General features: G+C 47.5%; 1 protein-coding gene across 10 annotated transcripts in view; it reads left to right on the forward strand.

The window, feature by feature from the left end:
- Positions 1–20,874, forward strand: part of VAC14 (VAC14 component of PIKFYVE complex) — a 200,416-nt gene that overhangs the window by 12,674 nt on the left and 166,868 nt on the right. For 6 of the 10 annotated variants that reach the window (XR_005222314.2, XR_005222311.2, XR_005222312.2 and 3 more), the window contains exons 2-10: positions 3,334–3,484; positions 5,832–5,963; positions 9,487–9,654; positions 10,236–10,298; positions 11,545–11,652; positions 12,675–12,784; positions 13,483–13,589; positions 16,414–16,548; positions 17,435–17,584. Coding sequence is in view for 6 of the 10 variants with exons in the window: in XM_037878219.2 (XP_037734147.1) it covers positions 3,334–3,484; positions 5,832–5,963; positions 9,487–9,654; positions 10,236–10,298; positions 11,545–11,652; positions 12,675–12,784; positions 13,483–13,589; positions 16,414–16,548; positions 17,435–17,584 (1,124 nt within the window). In the remaining 4 variants the exon portion in view is untranslated. Of the gene's footprint in view, positions 1–3,333; positions 3,485–5,671; positions 5,730–5,831; positions 5,964–9,486; positions 9,655–10,235; positions 10,299–11,544; positions 11,653–12,674; positions 12,785–13,482; positions 13,590–16,413; positions 16,549–17,434; positions 17,585–20,874 lie in introns of those variants that run through there. The other 4 variants (XM_037878220.2, XM_043525987.1, XM_037878222.2 and 1 more) reach the window with 3 other exon arrangements.

Raw genomic sequence — 20,874 nt, forward strand, 5'->3', positions numbered from 1 at the left:
GCAAGAAGGGACTTTCTTCCCAGACCAGAAAACTACTGTTGGATGTTGAAATTGCCTATAGTTATCCTTGGGGACCCAGGGGTTGCAGAGGAGGGAAGGACCAGACCACATTGCTTATTGTAGCCACATTACAAATCAAAGCTGTTTGAATGACAGCCTTCTGTTGCTTGGGCCATCCTCTGGAGTGGAATGGCTGGTGCCCGGAGCCTCCCCCCGTGTTCTTGGGTGTCTGGGTGAGGAAAACATGTCATTGCGAGTGTGGGGTGTTCTTGTTTTTTGTTTTTGTTTTTTCGTTCTCCCCCCCCACCTTCTAATCTGCAGTAACCTCAGGGATGGAGTTGATATGGGGAGAATAGAAACATTTGCACTTGCAGGGGAGATAAAAAGGGAGAGTACAGTTTAAGAAGCTACATTTCTGAGAACAAAAGAGACTCTTTCACAGTGAATCAAGCAAGTCACAGCAGACAGCACATGTGCTTTAGGTACAAGGTCGCATTTTGCCTTTTAAATTGAGCACCTGCCGGTATGGTGGCACATCACACATGGCTGGGCAGCAGAATTCGGTTTCCAGGCAGCAATGGTAAGCCAAAGAGTACACGGGCTTGGCTTCTTCCGCCTTCGTAACATGTGGGAATGGTTTCAAACTGCAGCGCCCTCTTTTCCCAGAGCAAGCAATGCCGGTTGGGTTCGCCATTTAAAAGAAGGGGCTGCGGTTTGGGGTTGGATGTGCAGCACACCCCTCCCCCCCCGCCCCCACGTGGCCATCCTCTTTTAGCCAAGCACAAACAGCCTAGCATGAATGGGGTCCTTTTACTGTTCCCTTACAAAAATCCCCCTATTTCAACCAGGTGACCATGAATGATATCACTCTCCTGAGGCTGACACAGAAAGATAAAGATCAAATGTTGCTTGAATGCGACCAAAACCCAGGACCATTTGCTGCCATGCTTTGTGCTGCAATGATTCCAGACTCCTTGCTACTGGCTTGGTATGGTAAAGTGTCCTACCGTGGAGGACGAAATAAGGCTGCCCTCCCCAGAAACCTTCTGCAGAGGCTTTCAGAGTACCTCCAGGAGAGCTTCATGCAGATGTCCCTGGAGGATTCCTGCTCCATCCCAAGACACATTAACAGACTTTTCCAGTAGCTGTACTGGCCGCAAATGCATCCCAATTCTTCAGGGCAAATCAAACGTTAAACAAAATTGCTTTTAACCCCTGTAGTGTAGTTACAAATGTGCACTCACCAGAGGTGCCTTCTCCGCCTTCAGGGTCTGGGAACAATACAACTTGGGAGGGTATTGGCTCCAGGGTGATGAAAAGGTCTTGGCTGCCGGGGAGAACAGATTCACCGCCTGCCTGCTGCACATTCTCCTCCTCCTCCACTTCCTCCTCCACAAAATCCTCCTCTGTGTTTCGTGAGACTCCCCCCTTGCAGGTGTCCATGGACAATGTTGGGGTAGTGGTAGAGTCCCCCCCAGAATGGAATGCAGCTGATCATAGAAGCAGCATGTATGGGGCTCTGACCTGGAGCGACCGTTTGCCTCTTTTGGTAGGCTTGCCTGAGCTCCTTACCTTTCACGTGGCACTGCTGTGTGTCCCTGGTGTAGCCTCTCTCCACCATGCCCTGTGTGGTTTTTGGCATATATATCCGCATTTCCTCTGCTGGATCAGAGTTCTGCCTGCACAGAGTCTTCTCCCCATACAGCAATCAGATCCCGTGTGTCCCGTTTGCTCCATGCTGGCGCTCATTTGTGATTCTGGGACTGCAAGGTCACCTGTTCTGCTGAGTGCGCCATGCTGACCAAACAGGAAATGAAATTCAGAAATTCTCGGGGCTTTTCCTGTGTACCTGGCTAGTGCATCAGAGTTGAAAGTACTGTCCAGCGCGGTCACGTTGGAGCGCGTGGAGCTCCCAGAGGCCAATACTATCGAATTGCACAGTGCTGTGTCTGCACTACCCCAAATTAGAACCAGGAAGTTCGATTTTAGCACTGCTCCCCTCTCTGGGGAGGAGTACAGGAGTTGATTTTAAGAGCTCTTTACATCCTTGGAGTTGGTTGTGTAGCTGCATTGCTTATAAAATCGACCTAATATGGCTAAATTTGACCTAACCTCATAATGTAGACCACACCTTGGCTAGGGGAGTTTCCTTCTCAGCCAGCCAACCAAGATCAGTTCTGTAGAAATGGGTTTTGTATCCATGCAGTAGACTGCAGGCTGGAGGGCATGGGGGAGTGCCAGTCTAGAAGGGGATTGGGGAGTATCTCCAGGTAGTGTGAGCAAAGTACTGCTGCCTGGCCTGTAAAGTGAAGTTCACTTACTCTGGGGAGCATACATTCCACAAGTTTAAGGCACTGTATGCCTCTCTTGTTCTGCTCTGATCTATGCAGGGAGGGCAGATTAAACAGGGGCCATCCATGTTCGCCCCTGTCCATTTCTGAATCATAGCAATGAATGCTGGACCACTAAGCAATGGCAGTAAAATGTTGAGGTGAAACCTCATACAGAGATCTGTGTACAACAGCTAGTAAAACTCTGGAGAGCTGTTGGTTTCTCTCTGGGTTTATGATGGGGAAGCTTCACCTGTGGCCCATTTCCCCCCTCCCCCCCACCCCAATTTTGCCAAAACTAAGTTGCCTGAAATCCCACGTGAGATCTTGCTTCAGTTTAGCATCCCCCTTGAAAGTTTAATGCAAAGCCATCAAGGAGTTTGGGAGATAGGAGGATGCTCACAGTGAGATGCATTTGAATGCTCTTCCTAATCTTTCTGGGTCATAACTCCCAGTCTCTGGTTTGTAAGTGCCACACGTGCTCCTCTGTTGGTTGGGAGGAGGAGGGTGCCTTTTGCTCTTGGGAGGGCTGGGGGTGGGGGGTGATACCTGTAAAAAGCAGTTAATGCTTGTGCTGAGCCTTCCGGGTTTAAGGCTGCATAGATGTTGGGGATCTTTAGGGAGCCTGCCCTAGCCCAGTGCACAGGGGATTTTTGGGGTAGTTGAAGGACCAGAAGAGGGGATGAGCCACCTGTCCTTAGATAAGTCACAGATAAAGAGGTTCCCCCTGAGGAAGTGAGTCCATGCTGTCTCATGAAGTGATTGGACCAGTTCAAGGCGAGGCATGGGTAAATGAGGGGGTAGGGGTGAGGAGCAGCCCGTTCATCTGCCTTGTTTTTTAGTTGCTGGCTTTCACCGGAGGGCTTGAGTTGAGGGTCTTTGTAATGAATATTCCCATCCTGTCCATGTTTCCGGAGGAGTCTGGTTAGCCAGTGCACACTCTAAATCATGCATTGTTGAAGCCAGGCCAAGATATTCTGTCATACCCTCTGTTCTCCGCTAGGTTGGTGCGAGAATTTGTGGCTCAGAACAACGCAGCGCAGATCAAGCATGTCATCCAGATCCTGTCGCAAGAGTTCGCGCTCTCACAGCACCCTCACAGCAGGAAAGGGGGGCTCATCGGCCTGGCAGCCTGCTCCATTGCTCTCGGGAAGGTAGGGTTCCCAGTTGTTTGTTTCTGCCTGTCGCTGTCACAAGTGAGCATCTGTTCCCTATGGTCTACAGGCTGCTGGAAAGTGTTCCCCTAGCAGTCTCCTTGATGTCAACGGCCTGCTCCATGAGTTAGTGCTCACCAGTGCACCCAGGAGAGGGTATGCATCCTAGCCCTGTGTTAGGCCCAGGCTGCTCTATGGAAACATTTAATTGTAATTGGCAAACTCCGGATGCTGGGGAGAGAATTAAAAATTAACACTGGTGCTGCGCTGGGGAAGGATGTGAACAGGAATGTTACAAGGCATGTCTAAGGAGACTGTGTTCTGTCCACCTCAGAGGCAGCAGAAGTTACTCTGCTCCTTATGAGATGCTCAAGGCAAAAGCCATGAATGCCACTGAACACTGGAGGTGTGGGATCAGGTCTGGGAGCTTAGTAGACATTTCGGCATTGCCTGGGCTTTGGAAGATACCGCAGGAAAACCATCTTTGTGTCTCAATTATATTAATGCCATGTGCTTATGATGAAACATAGCCCTGCACCACTCAGTCCCACAACATGGTAGTTTATTGTGTCATACACAGAACCTTAACTAGGCTAAAGCATAGCTAGAATACAGGCTAGCCCCAGTCAGAGACTTACCCAAACCATGTTGGGCTGCACAGACAACGGTAAGCTATTACATAAATTTACACTTTATCTTTCCATTGGACTTTAGAATAAGACTTTAGACTACTTCTAGTAGTCACTAAAATAGACATGCATCCCAGTGTGGTGCTATTGCACTGACATCTTATTGTAACCTTTATGTGCAAGGGGAAACGTAACTGGCTTCTGTTCAAATTAAGGGCTTGTTCCTCTTTCCTTAGGTCCTTTATGCCATTCTCAATGAGAGCACTGAGTAATGGCTGCAGGATCCAGCTTTGTGCTCAGTAAAACAGGGAGGTTTGTGCATGAACAACCTGATCCACAGGCTGAAGTCACGATGGGCTTTGGATCAGATACACATTTAGTTATCAGAAATGTCTTGATAAGGGAGGAAGGAAAAAGTAAGGTGGTCTTTTTATAGCATTTCATTCTGCATTTCAGCCCAGCGCACTACTCTAGAGACAAGCTATCCCTGTATAAAATCACATGTGGTAGGATTTTAATTCCCCTTTAATGAGACCGTGAGTCACTAACCAGCTAAAATGGATACACTGTACAGAAGGCCAGGGCTCAGAGTTAATGTTAAATTGCCTCTAAAATCGTCAGTTTCTGCTGCTGGGTGATGCTCCAGATTCTTAATGCTTTTATTAAAATGCCTACCACTTTCGCTGCTGTCTTTTTAAAAAATGCTTATCCACAACACCACAATATCTTGATTTCCCCCCCCCCCCCCTTAGAGGACACAGATTTAACTACAAATCTTGTTTTCTGTTCTCTTCTGGGATAAGTGGCATCAATGCTGGATGGGAAAGTAACTTAAACAAATTATAATGTTCTCAAGTGTTATGGAAATCTTTTGTCGGATGCAGTTCAGAAACTTCTTAGGTATATAAAAACATTAATACAAACTTTCAGTTTACTTGTTTAGCCTGGAAATAGCTTTCTGTACTGGGTTTTTTTCACTATCCATTTAGTGAACACTGAGACATTCTTCCTTACTCTAAAGGGGTGACATCAACTTAGAATTCCAGACAACTCTGATTTTTTCACCTACAATAATTAAAAGTAACTTTTTGGATCATTAGAGCTGATTAGATTAGAAAGAAAATCACATCTGAGGCTAGTCAGACAAATTTCTGTTTGTGTGGATATTTCATATAGCAACACAAGATAAAAAATAAAAATGGAAATGTGACTTTAAAGTCACACAAATTCCCAGGTGAACTCTGAGGCAGGTATAGTTCATGAAAGTACTTCTAATTCATCTGCTGAAGTTGACTAGATGCTAAACAAGTCCCGTGTTAATTTCCACGTCATTTAAAAGGACACTATCAACTTAACTCCTTTTTTTTTTTTTTTTTTTTTAAAAGCTGGTATACCAACCTGGACGCGTTGTCTCTCATGACTGTTCAGTCCTAAGAACGAGGTTTTGGTTGACTTGCTAATGCTGAGCCAGCAGAATAAAAACACCAGGGTGCTTTTAGTTTGTGTAAGAAAAAACTTAAAAAATCCTTGAATATTTAGGATGACCCAAGGCCAGATTGTGCCCCAAGACACCAGAAGCTCTCTCTGGTTGTGAGCATCTCACATGCACAACTGAGGTAACATTCAACTCCCCCCATCAGTATTTTGGAATAGGGGAAGACTTTTTTTCTCCATTGGATGGCTTGAATTCTAGCCCTAAACTTGATGAATTTCCATAGAAATCAAATGGCTTAAAGATGAGTGGATTGAAACCTTCTGCCGAACAATTGCAAGAAGACCTGGCAGGAGACTTGGCAGTCACTGTTGGCTTCAGTAGGACTATTGTCCCTGGTTCCTGGCTTAAACAGGAGGTTAGTAGCTTGAGTGTGTTGGTGAAAGGCCATCTCCATGGAAACGTGCTTCTCCTTTGCCCCAGCAGAGCCCAAATTTGTTGCCCTTCAAGGCATGCTACAGTCTATTCCCAGGCGCTGCCTCAGAGGGTAAGATGAGTCCTTTGAAATGGGGGGCGGGTGGGGAGTTCCTATCTCTGGTGGGTGACAGCATCTTGGAGGAGCAGAATGGTGTGAGGGGATAGGTATTTGTGATGAGAGGAAGTCTTTGGGTGGAAGTCATTATGCTTTGTGGTTTCCTGTTGAAAGGCCCTTAGAGCTTTTGGGGAGGTGCTTGGCCAATTGGGTGAAAACAAAAAACTGTCTTCAAAAACTTCTTATAAATCTAATAGCACTGGACCAGTCAAGTGCAATTTGAGTATTTAACTCGCTCCTGCAATAGACTCTTCACTTATGACCATCTCTCTGCTCATTTCAATGTACGTCATCCCGTCTGGGAATAATGGGTCAAATCTCTGCAGGGACAAGGCCCTAGAAACCAGTGTGCTGTACTGTAACTGTGCCTTAATGGGTCACAACTGAGAGTGCCAAATTCAGGCCGAACTACTGAGAAATAGGGCAAACAGAACCCAAAAATGGTGGTTATTCTCTTAAAAGATTTACCAAACCAGCCACAAAAGTAAACTTCTGTTTCACTACACTGGCTAACAAGAAAACATAAAGGCAGTTTCCTTAGGCATTCCAGTTCTTATATCACCACCAAAACCACTGGATTCAGAGATTGGTTGCAGAGAACCACTCATCTCATTAAATAATAGGTTCTTCTAATCCCAAAGGACCAGCCACACACCCAGGTCAATATATAACTTAGATCTTACCCAAAAATCATGCTAATGCCAATCCCTTAGTATCTAAACTCTAAGGGTTTATTTATAGAAAGAAAGGAAAGAAGGAGAAAAGTAAGAGTTAAAATTGGTTAAAGGAATCAATTACATACAGTAATTGCAAAGTTCTTGGTTCAGGCTTGTAGCAGTGATGGAATAAACCTGCTGTCTTAAGTCTCTGGAGTACATTCACAGCTTGGATGGGTCATTCAGTCCATTGTTCAGAGCTTCAGTTGGTAGCAAGGTTCCTCCAGAGGCTAGAAGTAGGATTGAAGACAAAATGGAGAAGATGGAGCTGCCTTTTATAGTCTCTTGCCCTGCGGCCTGTGCTTCCTTTGTTTTAAACACAAGCTGCCAAGCACATGGCTTGGAAGCCATAGAGTTCTCACCATAGGCATATCCCTGCATGCCTTGCTGAGTCATAAAGTGTATCTGCCATCTCTCAATGGGTCAGTTGTATAGCTGATGGTCCTTAATGGTGTGACGGGTTCGGTCACAGAGACCCCCTTGGGACTGTCACCTGATGTGCTGAAATTACCTCTGAGTCCATTTTCCCTGATAGCTTGGGACTCCAGAACCCTGCCTTGTTGAGCCAGACATGCTAGCCTGCTGCAACACAGGCCCAGGATCTGGGCCATGGCCCCCGGCCCCCAAACCTGCACGCTTTAACTAAAAACAGCTCAGTAGGTTACCTGTCTCCAGCACCCAAACTCCCAATGGGATCCAAACCCCAAATAAATCAGTTTTACTCTGTATAAAGCTTATACAAGGTAAATCATAAATTGTCCACCCTCTATAACCTTGATAGAGAGATGCATAGCTGTTTGCTCCCCCAGGTATTAATCACTTAGTCTGGGCTTATTAATAAACAAGTGATTTTTATTAAGTATAAAAAGTAGGAATTAAGTGGTTTCAAGTAATAACAGACAGACCAAAGTAAGTCACAAAGCAAAATAAAACAAAACGCGCAAGTCTAAGCCTAATACATTAAGAAACTGATTACAGGCAATATCTCACCCTCAGATGTTCCAATAAACTTCTTTCATAGACTAGACTCCTTCCTAGTCTGGGCCCAATCCTTTCCCCTGGTACAGTTTTTGTTAGATCCAGCAGACATCTCAGGTGGTAAGCAGGGGTTTTCTCATGACTGGCTGCCCCTTTTGTCCTGCTCCACCCCCTTTTATAGCTTTGGCACAAGGCGGGGAATCTTTTGTCTCTGGGTCGCCACCCCTCCTTCTAAATGGAAAAGTACCAGATTTCAGATGGATTTCATTATCAGGTAGCATAGCCACATGTCACTGTAAGACCCCTAGTCTCCATTCCCCATGGGCTGGCCCACAAGTACACAGGAAGACTTTCAAGTAACTGTTTCTGGAGCACCCCCAATGGCCTCCACTTAACTTGTATCACTGATGCAAACATATTTATACCTTATTCTCCTAACTCCAGACATAGAAATCATACATGCAAACAAATAGGATGAACGCACTTAGTAGATTACAAGCTTTCTAATGACGCCCTACAGGGAGTATTTAGCATAAAGCATATTCCAGTTATGTTGTATTCATAAGCATATTTCCATAAAACACATGGCATGCAATGTCACAAATGGGCCATCAAGGAGGCTAGGCAGTGCTGATGCCAAACTGTGTAGGGGTATTATCTAGAAGCATAGCACAAGTTTGAAATACAGACACATACATATCTATAACTCCTAATACAAAGGTGATCCAAACATATAAACAAGATCATATCTGGCAAATGATGATATTTTTGCAGATATCTTACGTGGCATAACTGGTTGTGACCAGTGTCTCAGTGGGGGATAGCTATGGTCATTTAATTAGGGTAAACCACAAAGAATGGGGCAGACAATCCCCATAAAGCTGATGGATATTCCAATACTTATAACTTCACATACAAAAATGATACATGCATACAGATAGCATAATCATAACCAGCAAAACATAACCTTTTCATAGACCTCACTCGACAACCTTTATACAAAATTTGCTGCAAATATATAACAGTGGTTGCAACAAGGATTCATACAGTCATATTTTAATCAGATAACGTCACACCATAGCTAATGCATGAGGGTCCGAGAGCTAGGGGGTAGTAACCCATCTGGTCATATTTCCCTCAGAGACCTAGTTTTGGCTACGAGCCTGGGCTCAGTCTAGGCTCAAACCTGATAGCGACAGTGTTTGGGACATGTGATCTCCTGTGATGGGATGAATGTGTTTTGAAGTCTCTGGTTTCAGGAATGGGACTATCACTGTTCCAAAGAAGTCTTAATGACTTGTTGTCTCTCTATGGTTATGTCCAAATGATGATCCTGGGATTATCAGGGAGCCAGACCGCAGTGATCTCTGTTCCTGTGCTGGAGCTTGCAGCACAAGGCCTGCAATCCTCCAGTGGCGTTCCCAATACTAATCTGATAGCTCCCTGTGAATCTGGAGCCATGGTGAGATGGTACAGGCTCGCTTGGTATGATCTGGTTGTACGAGCCAATGCTCGTGAAGGTGGCGATGCCTCGTGGCACTGCCACCCGTGGCCATGTCCTAGTGCGCCGTTGTATGACATGCACTGCCAGAGGTCAGTCTGTTCCCACCCCAAGTGAGAACTGGCCCTAACCCCCAGTCTTGTTCTTCCATCAGGATTCTGGGCTGTACCTGAAAGAGCTGATTGAGCCGGTGCTGACTTGCTTCAACGATGCTGACAGCCGACTGCGGTACTATGCTTGCGAGGCCCTGTATAACATCGTCAAGGTGGCCAGGGGCTCTGTCCTCCCACACTTCAACGTGCTGTTTGATGGCCTCAGTAAGGTAAGTAGCTTTTCCCCTGTGTCTGCCTTCCCTCCCCCATGAAGGTGCAGAGTGGGAGCCCTCACCTGTCACCCTACTAAAGGGGCCACCGGTGCAGATCCCTCCTGCTGCAAGACATGGTTTAGGCACGCTTGGCTTTGGGGCCATTCGGCCCTGCTCTTATAGGAATGTCTGCAGAAGGCTTAGGCCGCTACCCTCGCTGTGTCTGTCCCTTGCTCACTGTGGTTGCAAGAAGAGAGCTGAGCTGAAGGTAGCCGCCGGGAAGTGGTGTTCAGGCATTTCAGATCAGGCTTAGTGTTTGTCCACCTTCTCTTGCCTGGGTCACACCTTCCATTCAGAGTTGTGAACCCAGCTCTGCCCCATGCAACCATCTCCCCAGGCCCTTCCTGGAAACTCATTCAACGTCTAGCCTGAAAGGAAACTGCTGGCAAGAAATGAAGTTGATTTAACCTGTACAAGTGTCAGGGATGTCTTCTCATGGCGAACAACCTTGGGCACTGCTAGGAACCCAGCACAAATACACTTGTGTGTGTCTTTTTCTCTGGAACCTGTGATGGTATTTTTGTTTTTGTAACTTGCAGCTTGCCGCTGATCCAGACCCAAATGTGAAAAGCGGCTCTGAACTACTGGATCGACTTCTCAAGGTAATTCCCATTTCCCTTCTTTTAGCTGACTATCCTAGGGACCCATGTTAGAAGGCCCTTGGTGGGGGACGGGGGACAGAGTTATACATCTGTTACATTTCCAGGAGGCTGTACCAGCCAATACAATCACAGCTTCATCCTGTGGCTGTGGAAATCGCTCCCTTTCCTGTAGGCTGCTGCTCTGATGGAATGAGATGTTGCTTCACTGGCCATCTCCATGCTAAGGCTTCATACACCTGAAGTATTACTGGGGGGAGGGAGGAGTTGCCTTTAACACAGCAACGGGTGAACGTTAATGAAAAGCTTATTGGAATACCTGTCTCGACCATGCTGCCCCGGATACCATGCACTGTGATCGGTAGGTTGCATCTCCCTCACCAGGCTACAGAGTGGGGTCTCTACCATTTTTTCTCTCTCAGCTGGGTTCCTTGTTCCAGCAGGTGAGCTGGACTGCTCTGTCTGAAGAGTAGAAGCTGCTGTCTCTTGTAGGAGCCTTTAATTCCAGTTCCTGATCTATGTACAGTGTGGTTCTTACCTGCCCAAACCTCCATATTTCCTCCTCCTAACTCGTAGGATTAACAGGGCCCTTGACCGCCGCTTCCCTGCTCCCAAATACCAGCCCAGCGCTTGGCTTGGTGCAGAGTTCCCTGCTGGGGAGGTAGCAGAGGGTCACTGTGGGAGAGTCCAGCCCTCCTTACACTCTCCTGTCCACTGTCCCATAAGACTGGAGCAAAGGGATTCACTGTTGCAGGAGATCTGTCATATAGTGTAGGTGAGCCCTCAAAAGGACTAGGGACACTTCTTATTACATATCAGGGTGGTTCAGTCACATGCTGTGGGGCATGAGTTGATTTGTGCGTGAGTCAAGGAAACTTCCCCCCACTTCCATGTTCAGGGTTGTGCAATTGGACTGGTGCATTGTGGGGAGTGAGTCTTCACCTGTTTCTGAAACCTCAGTACTGACCACTGTCAGAGGGAGGATGCCTGATTCACTGACCAGTCAGGACACACCCTGTGGTCCTTTGGCTCGAGGACCAATAGCTGTGAGTCATCGCCCATGCCTAGAATTGGCTGATTTGAGCCCCATCCACTGTGGGTGACTTTTCACTTTCTAAAATATGTTCAACCTCTGACTCGCTAAAAATAGGAAGTGGCCAGCTGGTGTCTGCACTGGTGCATAGGGTCTGAGCGCTGGGGGGCCAAGCCCCATCGCTGCCCTCACCTACCAATGGTGGTTGTTTCATAGGACATCGTGACTGAGAGTAACAAGTTTGACCTCGTGGGTTTCATCCCGCTGCTGCGGGAGAGGATTTATTCCAACAACCAGTACGCCCGGCAGTTCATCATATCCTGGGTAAGTGTGTATGGCACACCACTTGTGCCATCTCCTCCACTGCTGAGGCTCTAGCAAGGGGTGATATGGCTGTAGCCCAGGGCTGTCGAGCTCTTGTCCTCCAAAAAGTTCTAACGAAAGCTATCAAACAGCTGTGGCTGCACTGCAGCTGGGGTTCAGTGTGCCCATCATCATAGTGTCTAGGCACATGTCCTGCTCAAACTTAGTGGGTGCAGATGCGTGATGTTCACTTTGTCTTGTCCTCAGACTCACTCATTCCTTAAAAGGTTGAGTCACTCCTAACTTATTTCCTGCAGTTGGCCGTAGCTGTTGGCTGAGTAGCTCTCCGCATTTCTGTTGCCATGGACTTGTAGAGTCCCAGAAGATAATGAAAACACGTAGCACATGCCTAACTTGCATAGCACTTTGTACTTTCAAAGTAAGAGCTCAAACAACGCTTCCAGTGCCTGGAGGGTAGATAAGTACCCTCTATTTTGCAGATGGGGCAGGTGTCGTGGATTGACTCGTGCACAGGATGTGGTGACAGAGCTGGGATGAGAACTTCCATGTTCGCCGGTACTTAGGGCATGGCTACACTGAAAACTTCAAAGCTTTGTCATGGGATTAGCCCCATGAGGGGATTGGCTCCGAGCACTGGGAGTGCGGCTCCCAGCGCTTGGAGCCTGTTTCCACTCGTGCTTTAAAGTGCTCAGACTTGCTCCGCTCAGGGGGGTGATTTTTCACACCCCTGAGCCAGCAAGTTAGTGCTATAAAATGTAAGTGTAGCCAAGCCCTTAGTCCATTGGCCTGCACTGCCCCTTGCGATGGAGAGCCCATTAGGTCATCTAGTCCAGTACCCCCACCTCAGACAACTGTGCTCTTTACAGTACCACCTACTATTACCAAGTTTACGTGCACCTCCGTTTTTTCACTATTCCTGCACCAAAGCATCCTTCTGGGGTGGTTTTGTTTGTTTTAATTTCTAGTCTTCTCTGAAACTCACTAGACTCTTTCTTGTCTTCCTTGCTCCTTCCCTGAGTTAGATCCTGGTGCTTGAGTCGGTGCCTGACATTAATCTCCTGGGTTACCTGCCGGAGATCCTGGATGGACTCTTCCAGATCCTGGGAGATAACAGCAAAGAGATCCGGAAGATGTGAGTGTGGGGGGGTGCGGAGCACTGGGTAAACACTCTGGGCGGGGCGGGGCGGCACTGGTGAGAGATGCACAGATTTCACGACCCCAGTTTGAGAACCCCTGATGTAGAGCATGGTTCTCCTGCTGCTCTGATCTAGGCAGAGATGGTGTCTGAGAGGCAAGATGCTGACTACTGGGTCAGTGAGGCAGCAGCTCACCATGGGTTTGTCTTCATGGCAGAGTTAGCTTGAGATGTAACTCGAGTGTAGCCCCTAACCCGACTCCTGTTCTCACACACATCTCGAGCTCAGGGGTGCTATAAACTCAAGCTAGCTGGCCTGGCAGAGGATGTGGGTTGACAGTTAAATGCTGCTGATGCTCAAGCTCAATGTGGTGGGGACGCAGCTGGTCTGTGCAGCGCTCACAGTTGCTCTGTGCAGCCAGTGTTATTTTGTAGTGTGGCTGCTCTCTCTCAAGCTGGGCTAACTCAAGGGGAGTTAACTTGAGTGTGGATAACTCACAGGCATGTGCTTGATGTTAGGATGAGTGCTGACCACCACAGCTGGTGGGAGATACGTGCTCAGATTCACTGCAGCTAACTGGTGATGCCTTGGCTCTTGATGTCAGTTCATATGTACACAGGAAGGTTGGTGTAAGGTCCCTGTGTTCTGTAGGCTGAGAATGAGTCTCTTAACTGGTTGTCCTTCTGCCCTGCAGGTGTGAGGTGGCCCTCGGGGAGTTCCTTAAAGAGATCAAGAAGAATCCTTCCAGCGTCAAATTTGCAGAAATGGCCAATATTCTAGTGATTCACTGTCAGGCTTCTGGTGAGTGTGCAAAGCCCAGCGTGCTGGATGGAGCCTGGGTGGCAGCCACGGTCCCTGTGACTGTGACCAAAACCTTTGATTCAGGATTGAAGTCTGTTGTTGGTGTAGACGGCACAGTTCTCCTCTACAGCTCCCCTTCCCCTCCGAGAAAACAGGCTACAATCCCAGCACCAACACAGCACTTGTGTTGGATCACGGTTCGCTCATGGCTGAACCAGCACCAGGCCTTGGACAGGGTTGTGTTTTCAAAGGGAGGATGAACTGCTTTGCATGGGGCTCTGAAAATCCTGTCTTGGGGAACTTCCCACCATGGAATATACTTGGAAAGCTCTTTGATTAAAGCTGGTGGAGAATTGCATTCCTGGCCCAAGCATGGGATCCCAGTGTTAGAGTTCAGGAAGCCAGGCACCATACACAGTTAGTATCTGTTCACCTACCAGCATAGTCTGGAATTAAAAATGTTGAGGGGTGGGGTTCACAAGCGCTCACCACTGCCCCCACTCCTCTCCCATGGAAGTGGGTGAGTGTGCCCTCTGAAGGCACTGGTAAAAGTGTGAAGCTGTCAGTGAGTGCATTTGCCAATCACCCTTCAGGTTGATTCACCACCGTAGTCTACTGGTTGTCAGTTTCTCCGCCAATAAAATGGAGCAGGATTCCAGGTTTCTATTGCCCCTTCTGCCTGAGTGTCAAGTGTTGTATAGCGACAGTAGCTGGGGCTTTGCCCCTGACACTGGGATCCCTCATATTGATGTCCCAAATGTCACTGCTCAGCTGGACAGTTTCCACCAGTGCTGTACCAGTGATATTAGAGTGACCGGAGACCTCGCCGCAAATCCAGGCCCTGGTTTGTCCCATGCTCAGAAATGCTTTTTCTCACTCTCAGCAGAATGTGCTTGGAAAGATGCCTTGGTTTAAACAGATTCCTCCTGACTTTATTAAATAAAAGACCTTGGAGCTGCCCCTGCTGGAAGGTGGGCTCAGGCAACGGCCCGAGGGCTAGAAGCATTGCAAGCGTGGCCAGCAAGTCTGGGTGTCTGGGCATGCTGCTGTGCTCCGTAGCCTTTAACGCTGTCACCCCTGTGAATTACTACTGCTTGCATTACATCGCTCCAGAATTCCCTTCCACAAGAACACGAAAGCCCTGAACATGACTGTGGCCATGGGACACTTCTGCCAGACCCCAAACATGCATGGAGTTATCACTTTGTAAAACAAAATGGTGTCCTCCACGCAGTGTGACCTCGCACGCCGTTGTAGAATTGCATGCCTTACTAAAAGTGTCATGGCACACCACTGGATTTTAGGTGTCCCCAGGACTGAAAAATTAGGCCCAAGTCCCTCAGGCTTTCTGTGGCATAGATAATTAATATGTTTAGGGTTTCTCATTTTTGGTTTTACCTGATAAACATGGATAATACACCCCATACAAAAACCACCAAAAATACTTATTTTGATTTGAAAGCGATTGTGTCTATTTAAACTCTCTGAATTTACCCATGCCAGCTAAGCCTGTAAACTCGGTCTGCCTCAGTTTTAGAGTGCCAAGTTTCATCTCTGTCTAAATTGGTATTGATTATAAAATAACACCTCTAGCAAAACCGGTGTGACTCTGTGACACCCAGGCCTGAGCAACTGAATCGGGGTAAATCAGGTTATTGATGGAACAGTTTTAAAGGGTTTTATTTGGTTCCGTGCATCCTGCTATGTCTGTGGTCTCTTCACTGGGGTTTACCCCAACTTCAGCCATCGGCAGCTCCCCCTGCCTTAACTGCACGAATGCTGCAAGCCTTGGGTGGAGACAGGGTAAACTGCTATAAGCTAAAAGGAGGACTTGTGGCACCTTAGAGACTAACCAGTTTATTTGAGTATAAGCTTTCGTGAGCTACAGCTCACTTCATCGGATGCAACGAAAGCTCACGAAAGCTTATGCTCAAATAAATTGGTTAGTCTCTAAGGTGCCACAAGTACTCCTTTTCATTTTGCAAATACAGACTAACACGGCTGTTACTCTGAAACCTGCTATAAGCTGTGATCTGCATTTGTGCAGCTTACTCAGGTCTCAAGCAGGGGTTTGCACAATCTGCGCAAATAGAGGCTGTTCCTGCCTAGACTGGGTGTTCGCACTGCTGGTGAGTGGGTCGCTGGATCAGGACAAACCCTCAGTGTGGGGGGGGCTAGAGGCCAAGTGGGAAGAAGGGGGCAGCTGGGTGTGCGGCCAGGCTGGTACCTCATACCAGCACTCACCCTTCTGCTGGCCCCATTAGTTTCTTCAGAATTTTCTTTAAAGCAATCTTCCTGCCCCTTGTGGTTCTGAAAGAGACCCCCTGAGTGGGAGCCAGTGCAATGCTGTCTGCCTGTGTTTGCAGACAGGCCTCTTCAACTGCTACTCTGCGGTAGAACCTGGAGAGTTAAGCAGTAAATCCCCTAGCGGCCTCAGGGGAAGGAGGGAGGCATGTAGAGCATATTTGGGCCTCTGTGTTGTGGTGGTGACTTAGGTGTACAATTCCTGTGGTGAGGAGCATGTTATAAATGCTTAACATTGATGCATGTACTGCCCTTATGAATGTCAGTGGGGGTTAACACTGAAGCCTAATGATTACCAGCACGTTTACATTTAGCACTTTCACTAAACATTTTTAACATCCAGCTACTCTTGGCTTTTGGGGATGGATCTTTGGGAGAGCACCCCTCACTATGACCCTGCTGATGAAACCGAAACCAGAAGCCAAGTGTCATCTCATTGTGCATGTTGGGTAACTTGTTGAGTTTGATCCATTTGCGCCACCTGCCTCTTCCTCAGCTCTCCTTGGTCCCTGTTTTCCAGATGATCTGATTCAGCTGACAGCCATGTGCTGGATGAGGGAATTCATCCAGCTGGCTGGTCGGGTGATGCTGCCCTACTCCTCAGGGATCCTGACCGCTGTTCTGCCATGCCTATCCTATGATGACCGGAAGAAGAGTATCCTTGTTACCCAGATCAGGGGAAGCAGGCACTGCTGCCAGGCTCCAGTGTCTCTGCTTCCTCTCGGTCATGTAGTCATCACCAAGCATACGCAGCTATGAACGGGTATTCTGGGGGCATTGTTAAAGCTCCTCAGGGAGCTAATCCCAGTTCTCCTGGCCAGAGAGGGTTTGGTGGAAGGGGGGGAAAGAAACAAAGATTGTTACAATCTTACCTCTCCTTAGGCCCCCAGGTGGGTTTAAATGACCTGACCAGGCCTGGGAAGAAGGGGAACCCAAATAGGTAAGATCTCTGGGGAGGAGGGAAATCGCATGCTGCATGTGTAATGGGGCCACTGCTGGCCCTTGGTGTCAGTCAGTGGTTAGCCTGGGAAAATCACCTTCTCTGGCGCATGATGGTGTGAACTCAGGAATGGCCCCTTCCTGTAATGATGCTTGAGTCTCCTTGAAGCACTGCCTCCGAGCGGGATGAACTGCCCCATCTCTGTGGAGTGTGAGCGCTGATGTCTGATCACTTAACAGGACATATCTGGTCACCTTAGCAGACCCTTCCAGCTGTGTACTCTGGTGTGATGTGGTAGCAGAGGATTGCTACTTGGATTCGGGGGTTGCTGAGGTGGGACACAAGGAATTAGCCAACCCTCCTGCCACAAATATATAGTTCCCTCCACCCTTGCCCAAAAAGGGTGGGGGGCAGTAATGTGAGAGGGCAGCTGTCAGAATGTATAGCTTACAGGGATGCTGTCATGGCTGGACGGGGTGTGAACTATGTGGGTTAGGGAATGGGAATGGCTCTGATGTATTCTTCTGGGTCCTTGCTGCATGGCTTGTCTAAGGTGTAAAGCATCTTGGATTAGATTGTTCCTTACATCCTCTCTGCTCAGGCATCAAAGAGGTAGCTAATGTGTGTAACCAGAGCCTGATGAAGCTGGTCATCCCAGAAGATGACGAAACGGATGAGGGCAAGCAATCCCTGAGCCTCCAGATGGAACCCAAGGAGGAATCCCTCTCCCAGCAGCAGGTGACCTCCAGCGGTGAGTCCCTTTTCATTGTGGCTTTGTCAGGATGGCATCCAAATAGTTAGCATTTTGGTGCTTCACCTGCATGTCCCAGGGTTGCCTGTTCAGACATATTCCAGTCAAGGCCTTGGGGAGCTGATGGACAGAGCACCTGTGAGGCGCAACTTGGGACCCATTTATTAGATGTGTGATTGGGCAGATCGGTCCATCAGAATCAACGAAGCTGACGCTTTCCCCATTGGCTTCCGTTCTTTTGTTGCAGTCCAGTCTGCTAAATGCATATAAAATGTTGCATTTCCTGGCACTTCAAATCCTATTTCACAACTATGTCCTCAGTCAAGAAAGACTTTCTGATCTGTCTTTTGTTTGTACAGCATGCAGCACAGTGGATCTGCTCCTCCTGATTGGAGCCTGAGGCTGCATCTACACCGCAGGGACTATACTGACACAGCTACAGCACCATAGCTATGTCGGCATAATCACATAGTGTAGACACAGCCTATGCCAGCAGAAGGGGTTTTCCATCTGGTGTAGGAACACTGCCTCAACACTGGGGGCTAGGTCAGCATAGCTACAACACTCAGTGGTGTGGATTTTTCACACTCCTCAGCGATGCTTCTATGTCTAACGCAATTTTAAGTGTAGACCAGGCCTGAGTGCTTCCATAATATTAAATCCTAGAAACCGTTGAGCATTGTAACTTGGCATGCCCCTTTACAATGCGCAATCTAGCCTCAATATAGCCCTTGCTCAGTCTAAAGTCAAATGGCTGCAATGCAGTGGTTGTCTGTGGAAGCTATTGTTTGAGCATTTACATCGTGGTAGTGAAATGATTTTTCCTTATTCCTGGTTGTGGGTTAAGTCAGTACATAATTAACATGGAATCTAGGGACATGGCTCTTGCCTTTTGCATAGGTCCTTGTAAGCTTCATTATTTGGGATTGAGGAGAATTGTAATGACCTCACTCAAGTATCAGTACAACCCAAGTAGTGTGCATGTGCGTCCCTAAACTTTTTTTGCCACTTGCCAGCTACCGAAGTATTTAAAGAGACTTTGTCACCTGAAAAATCACATTTCTGTCTGAATTATTTTACCTTCTACTATAATGTAAAACCCAAGGTCACTGTAATTGACAGACTTCTTTCTCCAGTTTACTTTATGCACTTGACAGTACCATGTGTATTTGTTAGGTGGTAATGCGCAGGAGCCCCTGTCAGAGACCAGGACTGCATTGTGCTAGGCGCTGTACAAAAAGAGGAGAAAAGACACAGTTTCTGCCTCAGAAAGCTTGTAGTCTAGTCAGTTTCATGGCTCCCCTGTACAGTTTGTGAGTTTCTCTTGCAGAGCAGCTGTGGAAAATAAATCCTCTTTGAAGATAAGAAAAAGCCAACACTCTGAGTAGATTCCCCCCAGTGTGCAGTCTGGGACTGTGATGGGGCCCACTGTGCACCCCTGCTTTCTGGGAGCCGATCAAAAAACCAAGGTTCAAGCCTAACAAGTTGCAAGCGAAAAACTAGCCAACAAGCAACTCACAAACCAATTAAGCCAAAAACAAGCCCAATTTCTGTGGTCCCCCCACGGGTTTGGCATGTCTGGTAACAACTAGGATAAGTGAGGAAAGGTTAGAGAATAACCCTCCCTCCCCTTTTTCATTTTGTTGTCTTTGCACACTTGACAGCAGTATGTATAGTCTGTCACTGTTTCTGCTGCATAGTCTGTTTCTCCTGTTTGTGTTGACATTTTAAAAACAGAGGAAAGAAACATTCAAAATACAAAGACTGTAAAACAAACTGCCCTGAAGAATCACAGCACAGGTGAAATACATTAAAACTGCATCTAAAGAATTGTTGAAACCAATTACAATCAAGTTGATGGAACCTACATACATTTACCAAATTTCAGGATCTATCAAACCTGTGTACTACCCATATTGCTAAGCTGGTCAAAAACCTGTACCCTGCTACAGATAGACTTGGAGCAGCCAGCAGTGTTCTGTGTGCTGTCAGCACCAAATCCTGAGTAAAAAGTGGTTTGACCTTTGCGCAAAATGTCAAAATCTGGCAAAAACCCAGCTTACCTTCAGTCACTCCTCATATCCTGAAGTGGCATGGCATGCTTTTTCAGCCATGTCGCCAGGATGGACAAAAGCATCCCAGCACACTGTGCCCTCCAATCTCCATTGGCATGTGACGGGGTGCACACTCTGACCCTGCCTGGCATTGCCTGTGGGGCCACTCCAGAGAGACAACTGTCCTTAGTAGACTGTTGTCAGTGACCACAGGCAATGGCATCACACCTGGCATTGTGTAGCGAATTTCCCAGTTCTATCTTAATCCTGGGAGTCAATGAGTCTTTGGGACAGCATGTAAGAGGACATGTAATTGATCACAATGCTAATAAGAAGAGCAACAGTACTTCACAAGTCTCCTGTCAAGTCACTACATGGTAGGTCCTTAGGATCTTTTTAAATGTGGCTTGATCTTCACCCAAAAAGTTATTTATAGGGGCTATCCTACTTATAGCCAACAGTTGACACAGAAGTGTGTTTAGCAGTTAACTCCCCCTCACCTAGAGGTCTGGGGCAGTGACCATCTTTTTGTTGTGTTTGTGCAATGCATAGCACAGTGGGGTCCTTGACTAGGGCTCCTCACCACCACCAATTTGAATACTACTTGCTTTTAAGGTAGCATCTACATTAAGAAAATGACCTAATGTATTGCTGACAATGGCTATCAGCAACAGGTCCCCTATGATGTGCCTGTCGCCAAAACAGTTAGTCTTGATTGCACTCGAGCATGATCATCCACTGACTCTCAATCACATTTTCTGCAGGGGTGTTGAAAATAGGTTCACTTTACCTCTTTGCCATTGGCTCAGGACAGACTGATGCAGATGACTGCTGTCAGAAACAAATGACTTTTCTAGTGCATGCAGGGCTTTCAGGCCGCACGTCCACAGCTGGCAACACCATTCTCCTAGTAGCCAAGATAGCAAAATCCATGAAAGAGAGGGGAGTGCGATCGCTCTTGTCTGGGATTTAGAGGCTGGCAGTTTTGATTGTATATGGCAGGGGTGGGCAAACCGTGGATCGCGAGCTGCCTGTGGCTCTTTTTCAGTTAAAATGTGCACGGCTCACGGAGGCTGCACCCTGCCCTGGCACTGGAGGCCCAGGCTTGGCATATCCCAACGCTTCCTTCCCTGGCTGCAGCCCTGCTGGGAGGTTGCAGGGCTGCAGCCAGGGAAGGCACATCCCAGCACTTTCTTAGATGTTTCCAAAGCAGGACTGTAACTAGAAACTTCCTGA

Source organism: Chelonia mydas, chromosome 12 (genome assembly GCF_015237465.2).
Source record: "Chelonia mydas isolate rCheMyd1 chromosome 12, rCheMyd1.pri.v2, whole genome shotgun sequence".
Taxonomy (NCBI): domain Eukaryota; kingdom Metazoa; phylum Chordata; order Testudines; family Cheloniidae; genus Chelonia; species Chelonia mydas.